Source organism: Papilio polytes, unplaced genomic scaffold (assembly GCF_000836215.1).
Source record: "Papilio polytes unplaced genomic scaffold, Ppol_1.0 DF823980.1, whole genome shotgun sequence".
NCBI lineage: Eukaryota > Metazoa > Arthropoda > Insecta > Lepidoptera > Papilionidae > Papilio > Papilio polytes.
In genome coordinates, this window is record NW_013525224.1 from 601,840 (window position 1) to 622,395 (window position 20,556).

Below are 20,556 nucleotides of genomic sequence, written 5' to 3' on the forward strand. Positions count from 1 at the left end.
CGAAAATCAATTCTACTTGGATAATTACTTTCAAACTTTAATATGAAAGAGATTGTTGAACCAAACTACGTAATGCTGCATTTTTATTTTCTTAGTAATTATCTCAATTGCTTTATAAATGTTTTTGTATGATAAATATTCAATTAAACTATTATTTTTCTACATTCTTTTTTTTCACTTAATTTTGTTGTGTAATTTACATTTCACAAAAGCCGGTCCCATGGTGTAATGGTTAGCACTCTGGACTTTGAATCCAGCGATCCGAGTTCAAATCTCGGTGGGACCTTGAAAATTTCTATTTTGTCGAAATTATTTTTTTTTTGTTATTTTATTTCAAAATTATTGGTATTAATTGGAAATATAATTTCTGTAGTCTTATAATAAAAACTAATAGTGAATGTAAGTTAGAACGTTTTACGTCGGAGTCTGTAGGGATGCTGTAGGGAGCTTTATTGATCGCGTTAAAGTGGGATGGCTGTATCCATTCGCGGCGTACAGCCGCCGCGGACGTGGGCCTCGCAACACTCAAAAACACACTTATAAGCGCTCCTAACTCGTCACCATCACCATAGACGATCTCAAAATAAAGCAAAATATCAATTATAATGTACAAACAACGGTGAAAATATACCCTAACGTGATTAAACTAACGTAAATCGTACGCGAAGTGGAAATGCGACAGTTCATAGTGAAATCAGCCTCCCATTGATAGTTTTACGGCAAATAAGAAAAATAAGTATTGTTAATCTAAATCGAAGATGATTTGCAATCGTGTCTCTACATGACAGTGGAATACTCGGGATGGGTACGAAATGTTTGTATGTAACAAAATGTATAATACGAATAGAAGATTCAAAAGGTCGTGTCCCAAATGGTGCTGGAGGAAACGAAATATTTTAATAATCATACCGGTGTGGTAATTTATTTAATAGGAAATTTAAAATCAGTTTTGTGATAGTGTTATAAAGTTTAAAATGAATTCGTTTAACGCGCCCACAACGCAAATAAATACTATTGATAAAATGACTACAGTGAAGTGTAAATCAGTTGATTTAGAAGGATATGTTATTATTGTAGTCCAAACGAAGGATAATAAAGTCAAATTGTATGGTAAGTGTCCTTTAACAATAACTTAATTTTAACTACATTTTTAAAACGTGTTTTGGGATAGATTTAGAGGTTATCTACGGTCAAAAGGCGATTTATATTTACCCGTTAGATTTGGGTTCTTATCGGCCTATAATTAAGAAAGCTTAGATCTCATATTTTAAGCTTTAGTCCTATTAAAAAGTAAATGATAGCGACTTAAATATAATATACAATAGTTATAATCGGATAATCGATGACACGTCTCGGTATAAGATCTAGTTACAAGCATTAACATTCCTTTTCATACAGTATGTTACAAATTTGATTATTTTTTTTTAATTATTAGTACAATATGTACATTTTTTAAATGTTAATTATTAGAACCGTAAAATGGAAATCTTTGTTTCTAATACAACCTTTACTATATTACTTAAAAAAAACATTTATTTTAATGTCTAGTTTTGATATAATCGGGAACATACAAAGTAAATTTTTAATCTGCATTTTGAAAACACAAATTTATTTCCTAAAATACACAAATGAATGTAAAATACGGTAAAGAACGTTTATTTCCATTTTCCTTTTTCGGGTTTTATTACTGTTTTATACTATTTTTAAACTGTTGTGCTGAATAATCACATTTTACAAATAACCAAGGTTTCCCAGACTAGTATGTTATCATTTTCAATAAGTTTACAGTATTTTGGTAAGAATATGGCAACTCTCAACAAATGCTGTCATAAATACCTTAAATATATAGCAAATGCCAATATTCTATAAGAATACGGTTCCCTGTTGGACTGGCCCATTCTTGTAACACCTAAAAGCACTTCGATAGAGACGATATCATGATAAATGCTCTCGTGAAGATCCCTTTAGCAACAGATGAAATACAAAAATTGTTAATGCGCTAGCAAAGGTGATTGAAGCTTAATTAGTTAACATTCTTCATCAATAAGAAATTTTCTTTATTCTACATTGATTTAAAAAAAAAAGTAATCGCCCAAAGCGGGTAAATCGTTAACTATTCTATCAAAATAGTACTTCGTGTACTATTGTTTACGGACATCCTGTATCTTGGGTTCAATATACTTTTTTCCAGAACTAACTACTAAATTAAAAATTAGCGTAAAATTAGTGTTATTCAATATTTATAGTTAATTTTATAAATGAAGCGATTAGTCAAGACTTTCTAATCCAAGACGGATCCGTTGGATAACTAACCGCTTAAACTTAATCTTTAATTTACTAAAATATGACTGATCAAAGTGAAGAAAATTTTCCGTTAAATAAAAACTTTAATATTTAATTTATATAGTAAAAAAAGCATGTACGAAAAGCAAGAAAATACCCAAAATCATACTACTACTCGTATTATAAATGCGAAAGTTTAGATGGATGGATGTTTGTTAGAGTTCATAATCTAAACGGCTAAACGGATTTCGATGAAATTTGGTATAGATGTAGAGGACAGTCTGGAAGAACACATAAGCTACTTACTATTGTTTTTTTTTTAATTCCACGCGGACGGAGTCGCGGGTGAAAGTTAGTCATCGATAAAGCATAATAGTTAAAATTCGCTTTCATTTGTTTTAATCAGATTTTTCAATTTCGACACGCGATTCGATGTTTGTGTCAATATGACATGTTATCACTATGGTCGGTGTTACCATAACCTGTATGTAATGCAGAACATTAACTGGTGAGATTGTTCCCAAATTTTACTTGGAAACAATCCAATCACTTTTACTTTTGTTGAAGGAATACTTTTATGTTTTAGTGTATTTTAGCAGAACATGTTCTGGCGTATAATTTGATAGACACAGAAACTAAGAGTTTCCAAGTTTTCTTGTCAATGTTTTGATCATTTGTCAAGGTTACGTTTTTATTTATAATTGTTCTGATGTCCTATAGGGTCGCCGTCTGCTGGGAACTGGGACAATCTGGAGCTGGCAGACGAGATAATGGATGTGAACGAAACCAGGCTAGAAGATATGTCTAGGACCGAAGTTTTAAGTCACATACACGAGGTAATACTGTTTTATTGAATGTTCGAATTTGAATTTTATTTATTTATTAAGGTAGGGCCCGTTCGTAATTTCAAATCTATCTGCAAAACGACTAAACGGATTTTCATGAAATTTAGCACAGATGTAAAACATAATCTGGAAGATATATAGACTTATTATTTTTTTTTAATTCGCTGTCGACGTTAGACAATACCAGTTATAAAATATTAATATTCCAATGCTTTATTGCTATATCGGAAATGGCAGGCGTTCCCTCAGAAGGTGGCAATTAAAATTCATATCGCCAATTACAATGCATGCTGTTCTCGGCTATTGATTGCGTTATAGTCTACATATATACTGACATACAAGCTTATATTATTTAGAGGTAATATTGGGGGCATGTAGATTTTGCATTTACCTCTTGGTTTCATGTTAATCATAATTTTGATTAAACTTGGTCATAAAATAAACACAATAAACTAGTCAGGCTGATTTTTTTAAATAAGCCTTTGTAATTTAATTAGGTATTAAAGTTAAATGTTTTCATTTTATTAACAATTCTAATAAGTTAGTTACTTTTTTTCTTAAAACATAAATATTCCCTTTTTACCTTATATCTCTAAGATCTTGCATGTGTACTGACAAGCAAGTGACATCATTAATAGTTTCTAAATAAACTCACATACAATAGCGCGGACAATCGGCATTGTCCATCGCTCACAACACGACGAGAATCAAGATATGTAGCTATCAGAATATTAGCTGTTAACTATATCTAGCATGTTTTATAATTACATCTTGTTTCGTCTAAACTGTCGCAAAACTAGTACGATTGTCGATTGTTTCGCAGCAGATTCAACTGTTTAGTTGCACAACTGATTCTAGTAGTGTGCGCACCTTCATATAAAATCACACGAATCAAAGAGAGGCTAAACAGTTCTGCGATAGTCAAAGGTGTGCGCGCGATTAGTCGCCTTGTCGGAACTATCTTATCGTCACAAAAATTGGACCTTTGTTTCTTATCTAGTGACTCATTCGAGGTATATGCGGTCCTCAAACATTGTGGATATTACCTGATCATCATCTTCAGCTCCCTATACGTCCCCACTGAGAGGCTAGAGAAAATGTAAGGTGACTAAACCATAGCAATCCCAGGCTTAGTGCGCGACGATTTCATATTTTTTCTTCGCAGATGTGCAGGTTGCATCACGATGTTTTCTTCCTCCTTTCTTGTGGTATTTCTGATTGACAATTGATAAATATGCCTACCCTTAACAAAGATTTATTTTTAAAGAATAATTGTACATAAATCTTTAATTAATAATTTTATTAGCTTCATTGCAATTGTTGTTTCCATATATGAGAATGTAGGAACATTCCGGTTCAACAATTTGTACCGGCGATGTTCCGGACAGCTGGAGCAAGTCCAAATTAGTTCGTCCGGAATTTGTTTTGTTCTTGCGACCGAATGATCCCAGTTTACAGAACAAACCCGAACTAAATGCGCAAGTGCATTGAAGTTTCTGTTTTAATTGTTATTGTGGGATACGTTTGTCTGTATTAGCGTGGATTTCTAATGACGCAGCACCTTTTATATTATAAGGGAAACGATCATGAAGAAGATATTTTCACTACGCGTCTCCTCCACCATCAAATTTAATTTCCCTTCCCATCCTTTCCTTATAAGAGAAGGATGTGAAGGGAAAATACGAAAAGAGACTAAGGCCAAATTGTAAATTGTCTGAAAACAATTCAGCGTATAAAATACGAGTATGTGATGGAAATATCGGATTTTGTTCCCTTATCTGACAGTGATGGGACAGGTCCTAAAATTAGTATTTTAAACAAGATAAATCACATAAAATGAATAGTCATTCTAAGTAGTTAATCTTAACACAAAGCTTTGTTTTATGTACTATGCTGTTCCAAGTTTATTCCACTTTTGCGATGAACTTCGAAATTAATTAACAAGTCGGAAGGTTTAACTAAAAATAAAAAAGTTTCTCTTTAAGATGTTGCCACTGAAAATTTTATTAATCTATAGTGTAATACGTTACAAATAGATAGCTAAGTATTTAGATAAGCTATTCAAAATATCTAGTATCTTACTGCTGAATACTGGAACGAATCTTTGCTTCCTAAATGTGACTCACTGATAAACGTCATAATGTTAATGGAATTTGGTTATTGTTAAGAAATTGTTACATATTGAAATGTCGTTTGAGTATTCAGCCGTTACATTCAAAGGGTATTAACTAAAACATTACAAATATTTGTTTTTGTTTCAGTGTATATCATCGTGTGTGATCAAATTAAGAGTGAAAAGAAGGAGCGAGACAAAACTATGTAAGTGTATATATCCTCTCTTTCTTATATTAGTGGATGTATTAAATGTTATATCGATATGTGATGATTATGTCGAAGTATTAGGTTGGTAATTGTGATGGTCCACGGACAAGCTCTGTATGTCTGCATTTTCCATACTAATATAATCACACACTTCTACGTAACATACGATGTCAGCAATCAGAATATTTTTGAATAACTTTCTTTTTAATAAGAAGCCCTATACTTAGGACACACTTTAGGCTATATATTTTCACGCAATTAAACTTAGAGGGTAAATAAATTGAAAATAAAAAGAATACGTAATGTACACTTTTTTATAATACAAGGTGTCAAACGAGCAAGTGGCCACCTGAATCCACCGAAATGGAAAATGACCGCTGCTCATAAACATCCACAATCGCAGATGCGTTGCCTACCCTTAATTGACGGAGGAGACGCACATAAAGTGGACATTTCCCCTTCCTATGCGTCTTCTCCACCGTCAAATCCACTTTTCCTTCACATTTTCTTCTCTTAAGAAAAGGGTGGAAAGGAAAACTGACTAAAATTAGGCATCCGGCACCAAACAGCACTCAGAGTATAAAAGCAGATTTTATGTAGATACTTTGCAGTTTTATTTTTAATAACTATTCTTGAAACTATGTTTTATATAAAAGGGAAAATTCGCCTAAAAGCATTTTACTTCCTTAATATTAAATTTTCCAGGTGTGAAAATTTTACAATCGCTTCGTACAGTTTGCTCCACTTTCTGATTCAATATTAAGGTCGCTAAAGTTGTAAGATTGCTGTTTCATATTATTTTTCTTGTACGATGCCGAAATTTAGTGAAAAACTATATTGAGTTTAAATTGAAATCGAAGGTTAAATAAAAAGTGTAGATATTGTGTTAGTGATTTAGATGTTTTAATCCATAGTAATTACTTGCAATTTAAAGTTTTTACATACTGAAAGAGTCACTTGAAGGCCTCGTAATAATCTTACCTAACCTTAAATCGAAGATTACCTTAAAAGCGATTATAAGACAAGAACTAGTCAAAATTTACAGCCATCATACTAATATTATAAATGCGAAAGTTTAGATGGATGGATGTTTGTTAAGAGTTTGTAGCCTAAACTGCTGAACGGATCTCGATGAAATTTGGCATAGATGTAGTGAATAGTCTGGAAGAACACATAGGCTATTTTTTATGCCGGGAATAGTAACGGTTCCCGTGGGATTAATTAATTTATTTTTTTAATGATTTCTCGATCATTCTGCAACGTTTCAACATATGTTATTAAAATGTGGCACAGATATAAAACAAAGTCTGGAGTACACATGGGATAAAGTTCATCCCCGAGAAATGTCCTGTTACCGAGAGATGCGTAGCTTATTGTTGTTTATATAGTTCGTATGTTTTCTATTAGCACCTGGACGAAGTCCCGAGCAACAGCTAGTTATTCATAAAGATTAAAAAAACATAACTAATATATTTAAATATAATAAGTCATGGATCTCGTACTCGTACGGTAAGTACGGCGTATAATCAGCCTTGCAGTTGAATACTGAAACGCTATTTTAAATATGTAACAGCGCCTCAAATGATAAGGCAAAGTTTAAACACCTAATTGCATTAACATTTTGATGTCTTTCATATAAGAGACACAGCAAAGAGTTAACATTCGTTTCAGAATGCTTTACATAGTTACATTTCCTTTGTCTATACTAATATTATAAAGAGAAAACTTTGTTTGTTTGATTGTAATGAATAAGCTCAAAACTACTGGGCCAATTTCAAAAATTCTTACACCATTAAAAAGCTACGTTATAAGTTAACATAGGCTACATTTCTATTTTTTAATATCACGCTGACAAAGTCGCGGGCGAAAGCTAGTCTTACATAATTTTGCGAGACAAGAGACATAAATAAATTATTAAAATGATGTTACGTTTGTTTCTTTAATTTCTGTCCTTTGGGATTTTCATTTTATAAAAATCGTCTTTTTCCTTTTGATAAATTAAATACAGCCGTAGTAAAATGTTGAATGTAACTTTATTGAGATAATTCGTTAAAAAACCAGCTCTCAAGATCTCAGTCACGAGCCGGGGAAAGTAAATCGAAATCCTCAGTGATATTGTACAAACCCTTGCTGAAAAGCTGAAAAATTTCAGCACAAATTCTTTGTGCACTTTGGAATGGGGAAATTAAATTTTTGTAACGTAACCCGTTTGTCTGTCCAATTTAACAGAAGTGGATGAATGCGACGCACAACGAAACCAGAAACTTTATTTTAAAACACACAATTAGATCAACTGTGCAATTTTAATTGAACAGTCAGACTGTACAGTCAAAACTTATGTGTATAGGAAACATTTTACTCGACAGTTAAACTATATGGACTTAGTTTTGTGTCCACACATACGATTTCACTATAGAGTTCAAATGTTTAGTTAGTCACGTAAAGTGAGTAAAATATAAAATAACTAGTCAAATATTTACAAGACTTAAATATAATGTAATGGTCTAAAACATAACGAAGAAGACATAAATAATAAAATTTCAAATCTGTAGGTCTCTGAAGGCATAAATTCCTCATAAACACTAATTTCCAAATACGAATAAAAAATTCAAAACATTTACAAATAAACTGCTATCTTTTAAAAAATATTTTTTCCGATTCAATTTCAAGAAAAGCTTTTTAGTGTACTGTCAAAAAAAAGACCTCTCCAGTTCGGGTACAAGTTTTTAAATAAAATCTTTAGCAGCTAATTTAGAGTTTAGTGCAAATAGTTTGCGTCTACAACTATATTAATTTACCTAATAAAGATATAAGTAATAAAACATAAAAATCTAGTTATGGTCTTAATAAATATAGCATAACTATGTCAAAAGTATAACAAATGTAGTTTGACAAAGTTCTAATTGTGTTGAGCAATGTTATATTTGGAACGTTGTCGTAGTTGAAGGTAGAGCCAGTGAATCACTTTCGTGTAATTGTGCGTACCCGCTTGTTTTCGCTCGGACACAGCCTTTGAGGTTATTGTTATAGTGCTGCCATCTGTTGATATTTTCCAACAAAGAATGGAAATTTAAATTACCTGCATATATTGAAACGCAATGATATTCTTATTTTTAAATAATAAAGTATTTCCTTTTTATGTACTGAAACACAAATTACGAAAGAAATTAAAAAAAAAAATCATAAATAAAAACTAATTTAGTAGAAGAGAGGAAAACCTAACACTATATTTTATTTATTTTTATAAAAAGACAGTAAAACTAACAAGTTAACTGCAAATAAAATCATTAAAATGTAAACAAATTGTAAAATAAATAGCGATTAAGAACAAATAATAAAATTATGGCATTTCAAATACATTTAATACGAATAATAAAAGGAAAACGCGTCAATAAATATAGCAACACTAATAAAACTCCCGTGCGAGCGAGATAGAAAACTGGTTGTCGAGTCACCGATCGCCTCGTCGTCGCTGGTGCGTTTGCAAGTCGGTGGAATATTATTAAACAACAATTACCCATGTTTTGGCTCACCAAATCATTGTTTGAACAATATCGAGTGCAAGTCCGGTGTGATACAATGTGACACAGTGTGACACTGTACTGTGTGTCCGGTCGTACGGGGTGACTGAACTTGCACCAACTCTGCCTTCGGGGCTTTCCTCCTGGATTTATAGGACTAAAGTGTTTGTTGTGTTTTTAAAGTTGCCAGTTAATACCGTTATCAATTTGGGTGAGTCATATTCGTATGCAATTAAATTAATAATTCTTATTTGATTCTAATTAGAAATATATTATAATGGGTTATATATAAGTCGATTCGAACGGTTCAGAATGTTTTAACAATAAAGTATCCAACGAGACACAAACACGTCGTGAAAATACCGGTTCGTATGTTACAGAGAACTGGCCTCAGCTCAGCCACAATATGCCTTCGCAGCAACAACTGATGTCGAGTTCACTTTACATATTCTCTTGATGAATATCTAACAAAATGATTATTATTATCAAGACAATACTAAAAATTAAATTAATAAAACATTTACGTTATTAAATAAATGTTGTAAAACAGATTGAAAATTCATTTATTACTAACTAGCTGTTCCCATGCGACTTCATCCGCATAAAATCAAAAAAATCATTTCATTGTTCACATTTGTCAAATTATCAATTGTAAATGTCAAAATGACATGACATGATGTCAACCATGCAACCTTGCTTCCTTGATGTTGGCAACAACTTTTTTATCCAAAATATTTACCCCTAAGTTTAACGGCGTGAAAATATACAGCCTAAAGCGTGACGTAAGTGTACCCTACACTTTTTTTTATAAAAAGTGTTATTCGAAATTCAAATAATATTCAAAATGTGATTGTTCTTAGGCAACAAAGAAGTGTGTTTACGCTTTATTATAATAGTATAGATGTTGCAAAAATTAGGTTTATATCATTAAAAAAAATGTTGACATTTTCCGTCAAAACACAAAAATATAATTGTTTCACGTTTATCAACGAATTAAAAAGGGATAATAATATTTTTGTGCAAGTTTCATTAGTGAAGTCACGGTTACTTTTAGCGGAAAACAAATGAATAACGTATTTCGTAACAAATACCCAATCAAAGATAATAATTTACATGTTAAATATATGACATTGGTTTATTCAGTTGTAAAATAAAATAAATGCGACGATTAAATACGGGTACACATTCCTTATGTATTTTAAGTCATTCACTATCTATTCCTTTACGGTTGTGTTTGCATGACATTAATTTTTTTTTATTTTATTGTTAATAGAAACAAACAAAAAAATATAAATGCTAAAATGAGAACGAACGCTCGTCATTAGCTGAGTAGTAATCATAGCAACCCTGCTCTATTACATTTGCTCGTTTTTGTCCCTTTCTCGCACAGATTTTTTCAAATTAACTCACTCTAAATGCCTGTCCCATAATTCTTGTAAATTGTCAGATAACAATTTAACGTATAAAATACGTGATGGAAGTATCGAAGTTTGGTACGTATATGACAGTGACGTCACTTTTAAGCTATTCGAGCCTGTATCAGCCAGTGATAGGACAGGCCCTAAGTTTAAAGCGTGAAAATAACCTAAAGCGTGTCAAGAGTGTAGTGGTTTTTATTAATAAAAGGATTATTTAGAAACTGTACTTTAATTGCTGGCACATAACACGTGTGTTTACGCTTTATTATAGTATAGATGACATCGTAATTTCAGTTTTTGTTTTTAAAAACTATACTAAACGTTACTTAAACATTGTTCGTTTCTAGTTATGATAATAAATGTAAACCATAACATTATATACGTAAGAATATAACAAAGTATATTATGGCAAAAGGTTAATATTAATCCAGTAGAAAAAGTCATTGGATTTTTTTTAATTATTTGTACATTTGCTGTCGCAGTGTAAACTTACTTTTATAATAGAGATTTTTTAAAAGCATTCGATATTATATACGATACGCATTTTTGAATTCAATTTAAATGACGACAGAAATGTTGTAAGAAAATTATTATACTAATATAACAAAGAGGAAAGATTTAGAAAACATAGAAAGAGATGGATGGATTGCGTGAAAGGTGACATGATCATGAAGGGAGTGATGACTGAGATGACTGAGATGACGGATGATAGAATGCTTTGGAGGACGAAAACCCGGTGCGCCCACCCTACGGGATTAGGATAAGGCGGGGGAGATGATGAACAAAGAGGAAAGATTTGTATTTTTGGATATCTGTATGTATTTAAATAACTCAAAAACATTTGGGTCGATCTTAAAAATTCTTTCACCATTAAAAAGCTACGTTATCAGTGAGTAACATAGGCTATATTTTTACGATTTTCTAATTTCTCGGACGTAGTCGCAAACAACTAGTACTTGATAAATGTCGTGACAACTAGCATGTAAAAAGTAATAAAAACGACTAAAGTTAACGTATTACGTAATAAAATGTTCTCAACATAAATGATAGTAAAGAATAAGATACAAAACCTTCGTTGGCTTCGATAAGACTTGTGGAAAGACAATGAAATATCAGCCAAGGTGAAAGTTATTACAAAATTCTTAGTTTCAAACACAATTATAATTATCATTGCAATATTCCTACAAGTAACTATGTTCTTGACATCCTTGACTCATTGTAAATTAAAAATAAACGTGGGTTTACATTAATCTTGACCCGTATAAAGCCTATATCCGTCCCTTTCCTTCGCATAGAAAATACGCGATAGCAATAGCTTTCAACAATAGAAGACGGTAATGTCCTGAATTTTGAGGTTATGTTATCGAATAGGACTGTTTTAATTTTTTCTATTTAATTTAAAAAAAACTATAACTTAGTTTTGAGTTCAACTTAATTAGTTTCAATTGCGAAAATAATTACACAAAAACATTTAAACTATCACATTCTTTATTCATTCAAAGATTTTTATTTTTGTATGTGTTAAAAAAACTCAAAAACTACTTGGCCGATTTCAAACATTCTTTCACCGTTAGAAAGGTAATTTATCTGTGAATAACATAAGCTATATTTTTTAATTTCACATGGACGAAGTCGTGAGCAACAGCTAGTTATATATACATCATACTAATAATGTGAAACTTATGATGGATGTTTCTTGTCAATAATTTGTACTTTATTTTTTTTTATTATTTCCGTACGGACGAAGACACAATTAAAAGCTAGTTTTCTCTGAAATAATAGAAATATGACAAATAATTTTTACTGTTAAAAACCACGTTAAGTTCTTTAGTTTTCTTTGCTCATGAAAATTGTCAATTTCCTCCGAGTATAACTTCAAAGCTAGTAAGAAATGGATGTATCTTAGTTTACTATAGACATATTTCTAAGTTGCATAATGCTTTACGCTTTGTATAATGACTCAACAACCAGCTGAGACAGTCCATAAGAATCAAGTATTACATTGTTTAAGAATGTCTTAAGTCGTACTGAATATTACGAACTAGGTCCTTTGAGAATTGTTGTCTTTATTAGTACTGTATTTTATTATCTTGTTATAAGTGTTGAAATAATTTTTTTATGTTTTCTTTAATATTGCTATGAAGTGTATTTCTTACTGAACGACTTAAGGTCAGTTTCCACTATCATCATTATCATCATCACCAGCTCACTATACGTCCCCACCGAGGGGCTCGGAGCCTACCCTAATAATGGGTGACCAGGTCATAGTCAACCACGCTGGCCAAGTGCGGGTTAGTGGACTTCACACATATCTTTGAATTTCTTCGCCGATATGTGCATCACGATGTTTTCCTTCACCGTAAGAACGTCGGGTAAATTATGTACATATAAAAATTCGAAAAATCGATTCGAACCCAAGACCTGTAGATTACAAAAGTCAAGTGTTCAAACCACTGAGCCACCGACGCTCATACCAGTCTGTTTCCACTATACATCCAAATAAATAACATGTCTATGGTTAAATGACGTTTGATAATGGTTTTGTGTTGATGACACCTGAAACTAAACTATCGCACAACTGTAGTCTCGCTTTGATTCTCATGCTTATATGGAGGTGCGCACACTACTCGATTTTTAGTTGTGCAACTAAACATCGACAATCGCAAAACAGTTGTCCGATAGTTTATACAAGAGTGTGGGAGCGTTCTAACTGAAAATGGGTTTGACTACTCACCGGGTAAAGTAGATTGTCCGTCTATATCACTGATATAAAATAGAACAAACTAATTTGTCACATATTTATTTAGACAAATGTTTTGTTTGTTTAAATCATGGTTGAACAATGTTTTAACTGGTCAACAAACTATTGTATGAAATGTAAATATAAACACGCCTGTCAATTAAATGAGTACAGTACAGACAGACATAACATTTGTTAATGCGTCATTCGCAACCTCATCACTGCTTGGTAGTGGAGAAAATTTTAAGTTTGAATAGATGGCGCTAGTTGCGTTCTTTCTTCTTTAGCGTTTTTGTGATAGAGTTATTTCTGAATATGATTTTGTAAGTTTCGCTTTTCCACGGCAATATACTTTAGCTAAGTTTCTTGGCACTTGTCCATATGATTGTACTTTGCAGTGACGTTGAATGGATACGAAGTATTTCTGACGATGATATGAAGGTTTCATGGTAATGGAATTATCGTTCAGCGAAATTTTCCTTATCGAGTTTATTTTTTCTACACAAAATGTGTATATAGCTTTCGCCCGCGACTTCGTCCGCGTGGGATTAAAAAAAATAAAAGTGTGTAGCCTATGTGTTTTTCCCGACTATCCTCTACATATATATCAAATTTATTCGAGATTCGTTGAGCTGTTTAGGCTACAAACTCTAACAAACATTCATCCATTCGTAATATATATACGAGTAGTATGCTGTGCAAGTATTTCGCAGTGGAAGACTACGTTTAACCCTAGTTAAAGAACACGTGCGCGTCGTTTTAAGGTTTCGTTTCTATGCCTACAAAACTGAAGACTTACAACCTCGTGACAGCCTGATCGAATGTTGAGGTTATTCTGATTATCGTTAGAATATTAATTTCAGTTCACCATTCTGTCTGTATTAATGCGAATGTAGAAATGAAAATAATGTTTGTGTCTAAACATTTACATTTCTATAATTATTCCTTGTTCTTTGCATCAGAGTTTTTAAATCATTTTTCTTGTTATTTTTTATGCAAATATACGCATTGTGCTGTACTGATGTGGGCATATCTTAAAATGGGAGATAACACGCTGATGTGCTCTACAAATTGACCGTTTACCCTTTCGTAACTGACTTCAATATCAAATGGAATCTCTAAAGTTCATACAACATTTTCTTATTACACATGCAAATATTCAACAAAAAATAACGGAAAATATGTATTTAAGAAATTTGATCGTAATAAAATTATAATACACGATTCAATAGTTTAATAATTGCAAACCCACGCATATAGTAGAGATTTCTTTTACAAGGATAATAGCGCCCACGCCAACGCCCATGACAAGAAAATTAATCGCACGTTTATTACCATCATTATTTTATTCTTCAATTGATTCATTCATCTCTACTTTATCCTATTCCCGTAGGGTTTCCTTCGAATAACTAACATCCGTCATCTCAGTCACACCGTTCTTGATCATGTCACCTTTCACGCAATCCATCTCTTTCTAGGTCTACCTCTACCATTGTATCACATTCATAACTAACGTCCTTCTTGCTTCAATTGGTATTTAGATCTTAATTTAATCTCAGACTTTAAGAAAGCTTTGTATCATTTTCTAAGATGAGGGTTTACGCAGTGTCAGTCTGAACGACTGAAAGCAAGCGTATATGTTCGTGTCATTAAAATTTGACCTCCTGGAGATTAAATTCGTATTTTCTCCAAAGCATTATACATATATTAACATTATACATATATGGCCGGTTTCCCGGTTATTTTTAACAATAAGTGTTATTGGTTCGATATCTTCATGATATGCGTTTCCGAACTCCGTAACTTTTTATTCCATTGAAACTTAGTTCAACCTAACACTAATGAATCTAGTGCTAGGTATCTGAAGTTACCACTTATTTATTACTTGGCGATTTCTTAATGTTAGTTTGAACAACGTTTTAATAGAGTCAAACTCAAGATACGTAAGATTTGTGAGGTACGTTTGTTCGTAACGGCTTTTTTGTGACTGAATCTCCACTGTTTGCCTTGAAGAGGCATTTGAGAGAGATTTCAGAGGTGGGCGAGAGCCGAAGGTGTTCAGCCGAAACCTCGTTTATGAGTAACTATGCTCAAGGGCTCCTTCAGAAGCCTCGGCACGGGTCGTTACTTCGTTGCTATTACCCGATTGGGGTTCGTAACGGTGTGATGTGGTCTCGGTACGTTGTCTTTAGTCACGTCGTTTTCCCGTTAACCTGTAACTACTGCTTATTAGTAATATATCGAAGAACACAATAATACATACGTCTTGGTAAAATACTAGATTTTAACTGATAATAAATTAACTAATTACATTATATTTAAATCGATTTTTCGTCTAAATTATAAAAAATGTTTTATTTTATCCATAAGGTGGCAAACGAGAAAGCGGCCACCTGAATCCACCGAAATGGAAAGCGACCGCTGCCCATAAACATCTGCAATTGAAAATGAGTTCCCTACCCTTCATTGTTGACGGACGAGACGCACATAAAGAGAACATTTTCCCGTCCTATGCGTCTGCTTCACCATTAAATCCACTTTTCCTTCCCATCCTTTCCTCTTAGGAAAATACTGGAAACGGAAAGGGATTAAAATTATTATTACTAGTTATTAGTAGTATTCTCATTTAACTTTATCTGCAAATGGCATTGACATTTAAAAATATAATGCACAACAAGAACAGCTTTGCTCCATTTTAGATGGATGTATTTAACTCTTATTAAAATAGCATAATAGCAGCCAGAAATAGCGATATAACGTTGTGTTTAACTTTGGCGCTAGTGCCGCATGTCTGTGGTCAAGTCTAGACGCGGCGATGCGTGGGCAAATTGGTCGTTGCCCTACAACTAGTGTTGCAACGCAAATAGATTTGTAGGCAGATATATAATTTTTTAATCTGTTTCGTTTTCAATTTGAAATTATTAATTTGTATGCTTTACTGTACAAATTGTTTGTTCGTTGGTTCATGTTATTAATAACTGTTAGGTTTTTTTGAAGAAATCAATATAAGACCTCTATTAATCACTTGGTATTAAACTGAGTAAAAAAAAATAATGTCGATAAAATCCCTATAAATAATATATCTTGCATTAATACCGAAATAAATAGGAACAAGTTGATAATTTATTTTTTGTTACTGCCGTATACTATTTGTTGAATGAATTGAAGCAGTTCTTAATGCTACTTAGCGCTTTGAGATTTGTGAGACTTATTCGCAGACCGGTGTCGCCCCTTTCAGTCCAGCCCTGGGCGGTCGTCCAACCGGGCTTAATTCAACGCCGGCTCTGTATTGGGGACGAGAATTACGTTCACATTTGAATTCGCACATGCACAGTTTTAACGCTTTACTTGCACTTGTTTTTGCCACCGAGATGTTCACTTTGTGTACCGTTGTTTATATTTGTAGAGGAATGTCTAGAACGGGTTTCAAGTCGTTCGGACTAACTGACCAACATACGCTAGACTAGTATTTGATTTTGAACTTTATTTCAAATAAAGAAGGTGTTGTTTCCTTTTGACTAAATGTTCTTGATTACTTTCTGATTTTTAACCTAGTGGTATCAATATTAGCAATCAGTTATCAAATAAATTAATGTTCTATGTTATTGTTTTTAGAGTATATTTTCGATTTTGATGCAGTATTCTTTTAAATCGCCTATATCTCTTAACTAGGATCATTTTTAGTACTTAAAAATAGATAGTTGAGTTTAAAATACGCTCTTTGTTAATAGTTTTTAACGAAAAAACGGATAATATCGCACAGAATTGATTACATGAACAGTCAGCAGTTGTAACTACGAGAGTTTGAGGAACGTAAGTTTGTACGTAAAACTTACTTTACCTCGTGTTGATTTTCCCGTTGAACAGAGTTTTGGGAGCGTAAGACAAACACATTAGAAAACCTTTGAAAGCGTGAATTCATATGTAATGTATGTCAATTTACATTTAAACTAGCTGTTCCCTTGCGGCTTCATCCGCGTAAAATTATAAAAAACATTATTTTATTGTTTACATTTGTCAAATTATCAATAGCAAATGTCAAAATGACATGACAAACCTTAGCAATCTTTCCTTCTTGATGTTGACAGCAACTTATGGTCTCTTTTCCACATTAGGGTGTTTATCCAAAATAATTACCTCCTAAGTTTAATGGCGTGAAAATATATAGCCTAAAGCCTGACGTAAGTGTAGGGCTTTTTAATAAAAAAAGAATAATTCAAAAATATGCTGTAATTGCTGTCATCTTAGGCAACATAGAAGTGTGTGTTTTCTTTTTAGTATAATAGTATAGATATAGAAGTATAGATAAGCTACCTTTTTACATTATAGTGCAAAATGTTTATTTGTAATATCGTAATATCGGTGGCAAGTTTGGCAACCGCCAACTGCTACCTAAATAACTGCTATAACCGGCTTTTAACAGTAACTAGTTATTAACTGAATTTAAATAATAGTTCTGTCATATAACACTATTGTTATGCAAACATTAATTACAAAACAAACTATGATATACGAAACTGGTCGTTATTCTTTAAGCAATAAGATACTCCAAAATATTGCAACAAACCGCTGCGGTGATAATCATGTCCTGCCAGTACTTTCGAGTTTTTATTATGAATAAAAAAAAATATTGTATCAATTTTTAGCATGCTCTAAATGTTACATAATGAAAGAAATATCCCACTCCTGTTATATTTATTTTATTAATCCGAAACACCTAAAACACTCCTTTATTTTCATAAAATAAACAGGATTTTACAGTCAAAGAGAATTTCCTTAAAATGGGTTGGAAATTAACTTCCTGTACTGTGGAATTTGTGGCACTAGGAAGCCCACGTTAAGAGGTAACAACATCTCGTTTTGAGATTTTAATTGTACCACTTTTCGTTTTTAATTGTGTTGAACAAAGACATCTTATGCACGATCACTTGCAGTATCGGAGGCTCCTTTCAGATTGAGTACAATGGTTGTTGAGTGGGCTATCGATTCTGTACTGCTTGTTGGAACAACGATACAGCTTGAAAAAGTCTATTTTTGTACTAACAAAGTCTCTGTTTTACCAGAATTATGGTAAATCTTGATTGGGAAAGCATTTCATAAATAAATTTTAAAACATGTACCGAGATTAGGTATTTAAGATACATATTTGATGTGAATCTCTTTATAATTTGAATGAGATTTTGCAAATTGTTTTAATTGTTTTTTTCTGTGATCTTGATAACATATAAAGGTACTGGCAACATCGCATGATGCGCAATTGTGAATCGGGTTCAAAATTATTATTCCGCCGGTGTCCAAGTTAGGGTACGTCCATACTGGAGACCGATTCATGCGGTTATTAACAGTTACAAACCATTTATGTCAATTAGGAATCTTATTTTGCATACAGTAAATAAATAAATATCACATCGTGACTGCTAGATTCGGAACTTAACTAGGAATAATAAAAAAGGAAGTGTTAAATCATAAAGCTTACGGAATTTACCTTAGATTGCAACAGACACTGAAAATATTACATGCAAATCATTATTTATACTATTATAATAAAGCGTAAACACACACTTCTTTGTTGCCTAAGATGTTAGCAATTACAACATATTTTTGAATATTTCTTTTTTTAATTAAAAGCCCTACACTTGCATCACGCTTTAGACTATATATTTTAACGCCATTAAACTTAGGGAGTAAATATTTTGGATAAAAACCCTAATGTGGGAAAGAGACCATAAGTTGCTGCCAACATCAAGGAAGCAAGGTTGTCATTATGTCATGTCATTTTGACATTTGTAATTGATAATTAAAAAATGTAAACAATAAAATAGAGTTTTTATAATTTTATGCGGGTGAAGCCTCACGGGAACAGCTAGTAATGTTTAAAACAGAAATGTAGATTAAATTTTAAAATTATTAGTTGAACCGGGTTGAACAAATACTAACCTACTTTGGTAGCCTATGGTGCAATGGTAAGCTTACAAAATAAATAGTAAATGATTTGATTGTTGGCCATATTACAATACATTAGCTGCAAATCGCAACGCCCGTGTGTACGTGCTCTTATGAATCCGTATTCATTGAGAGGGCGTCACGGTACACTAGGCAACGTAGCATGTTCACAGTTAATTGAATCTCGCAACCAATTATAGACGACACTACCTTAGATTAAGGACAATAGTCGAGTGCAGTGTTACTGAAGGGTGTGACGTACTGCGTTGTTGACTGTAGGACTGGAGGAATGTTGGGATGCTTGTTGAATATGAATGTAATTGAACTAGCGTTGGTTATGTAATGCGAAATAGACGAGCGTTCCTGCTGTTACATGTTACACTATGGAGTATTCCATTTGACGGAAATTTAATAACTAGTTAGTTCAAGTTAATTTAATGAAGTTCTTTTTAGTATGTCCGTCGGTTTAACGACCGAATACTAAAACAAATCTTAACATATACTTATATGCGTTGCTTACAATATGATAGGCGTCATAATTTCAATGGAATTTTCAGTTAAGCTTGACGTTATCATTTATGACGTTACACACAAAATGTAGTTTTAGTATTCGTCTTCTGAAATCATTTATACTTCTAGAATGTTCTTGATATGTTTATTTTACGTTACAGTGTCGGACATCGGCCACAACATCGTGCAAGATGCGTTCCTCATCGCGGTGGAGGAGCGCGCCCGCCAGCGGCTGCAGCGACTATCGGCCCTCAAGCGGATCACCCCTGTTGATATGTCCAAACTATCTCTTGAAGTAAGTATTCACATATAAATTACATCGGCTTGCAATAACCAGGCCTAATTTTAGTCCTTTACACCGTTTTCTTAAGAGGAAAGTTGATTTGATGGCGTAGAAGACGCATAGGAAGGGGAAATATCCTGTTTATGCTTCTCCTCTTCCGTTAATTAAACGCATCTGCAAATTCGGATCTCTGCGGGTAGTGGTCTCTTTGCCATTTCAGTGGATTCAGGCGGCTACTTCCTTGTTTATTACTAGATAATATAAAAAAAAACTACGAAATTCAATCATAGTTTCATAGATAGACCAGGTACAGTTAGAGCCCTTACAAATAACCAATAAGTAACATTGAGTTGCATATGAAGGGATAGTACTAAAAGCAATAAGCCACTGATCAACTGTTTTGCAGAGACATTTAAAATCTGCATCCTATTGATTAGTATTTTATTAGTGTACGTATAATTTCAAAACACTGTCGATTTTAACACCGCAAAACTCACCGATAGTACCTCCAAGCGTAAAGATAAACTCGTAGTTTTGATAGCTTGAATAGCGTTTATTCTTTAAGTGTTCCCAAATTGGAAACGGAACAAAAACTTGCGTCAATTTACCTCAAGCATATCAGTTACTATTGTCTTTAGACCACAACTTATGGATATTTACTTGAGTCACGGTAATGATGATTTAATTATTA

General features: G+C 32.8%; 1 protein-coding gene, 1 long non-coding RNA gene and 1 other non-coding gene across 3 annotated transcripts; all 3 read left to right on the top strand.

The window, feature by feature from the left end:
- Nucleotides 1-214: 214 nt before the first annotated feature.
- On the top strand, nucleotides 215-286 carry Trnaq-uug. The gene has a single exon. It is a non-coding gene; the product is annotated as a tRNA-Gln (tRNA).
- A 219-nt stretch (nucleotides 287-505) lies between these two features.
- On the top strand, nucleotides 506-6,202 carry LOC106101442. The gene is made up of 4 exons (XM_013280679.1): nucleotides 506-1,110; nucleotides 3,004-3,119; nucleotides 5,390-5,447; nucleotides 6,156-6,202. The coding sequence occupies exons 1-4, from the start codon at nucleotides 975-977 to the stop codon at nucleotides 6,200-6,202; spliced, it is 357 nt and encodes a 118-aa protein (XP_013136133.1). The 5' UTR covers nucleotides 506-974.
- A 2,691-nt stretch (nucleotides 6,203-8,893) lies between these two features.
- Nucleotides 8,894-19,881, top strand: LOC106101555. The gene is made up of 2 exons (XR_001225521.1): nucleotides 8,894-9,182; nucleotides 19,744-19,881. It is a non-coding gene; the product is annotated as an uncharacterized LOC106101555 (long non-coding RNA).
- The last annotated feature ends 675 nt before the right edge of the window (nucleotides 19,882-20,556 follow it).

Bases quoted from the DNA above. Each gene is read 5' to 3' on its own strand.
- LOC106101442 (XM_013280679.1), top strand. From the start codon at position 975: ATGAATTCGTTTAACGCGCCCACAACGCAAATAAATACTATTGATAAA. The intron at 3,120-5,389 runs GTAATACTGTTT...TTTTTGTTTCAG, and splicing joins TTTTAAGTCACATACACGAG to TGTATATCATCGTGTGTGAT. The intron at 5,448-6,155 runs GTAAGTGTATAT...TAAATTTTCCAG, and splicing joins AAGGAGCGAGACAAAACTAT to GTGTGAAAATTTTACAATCG.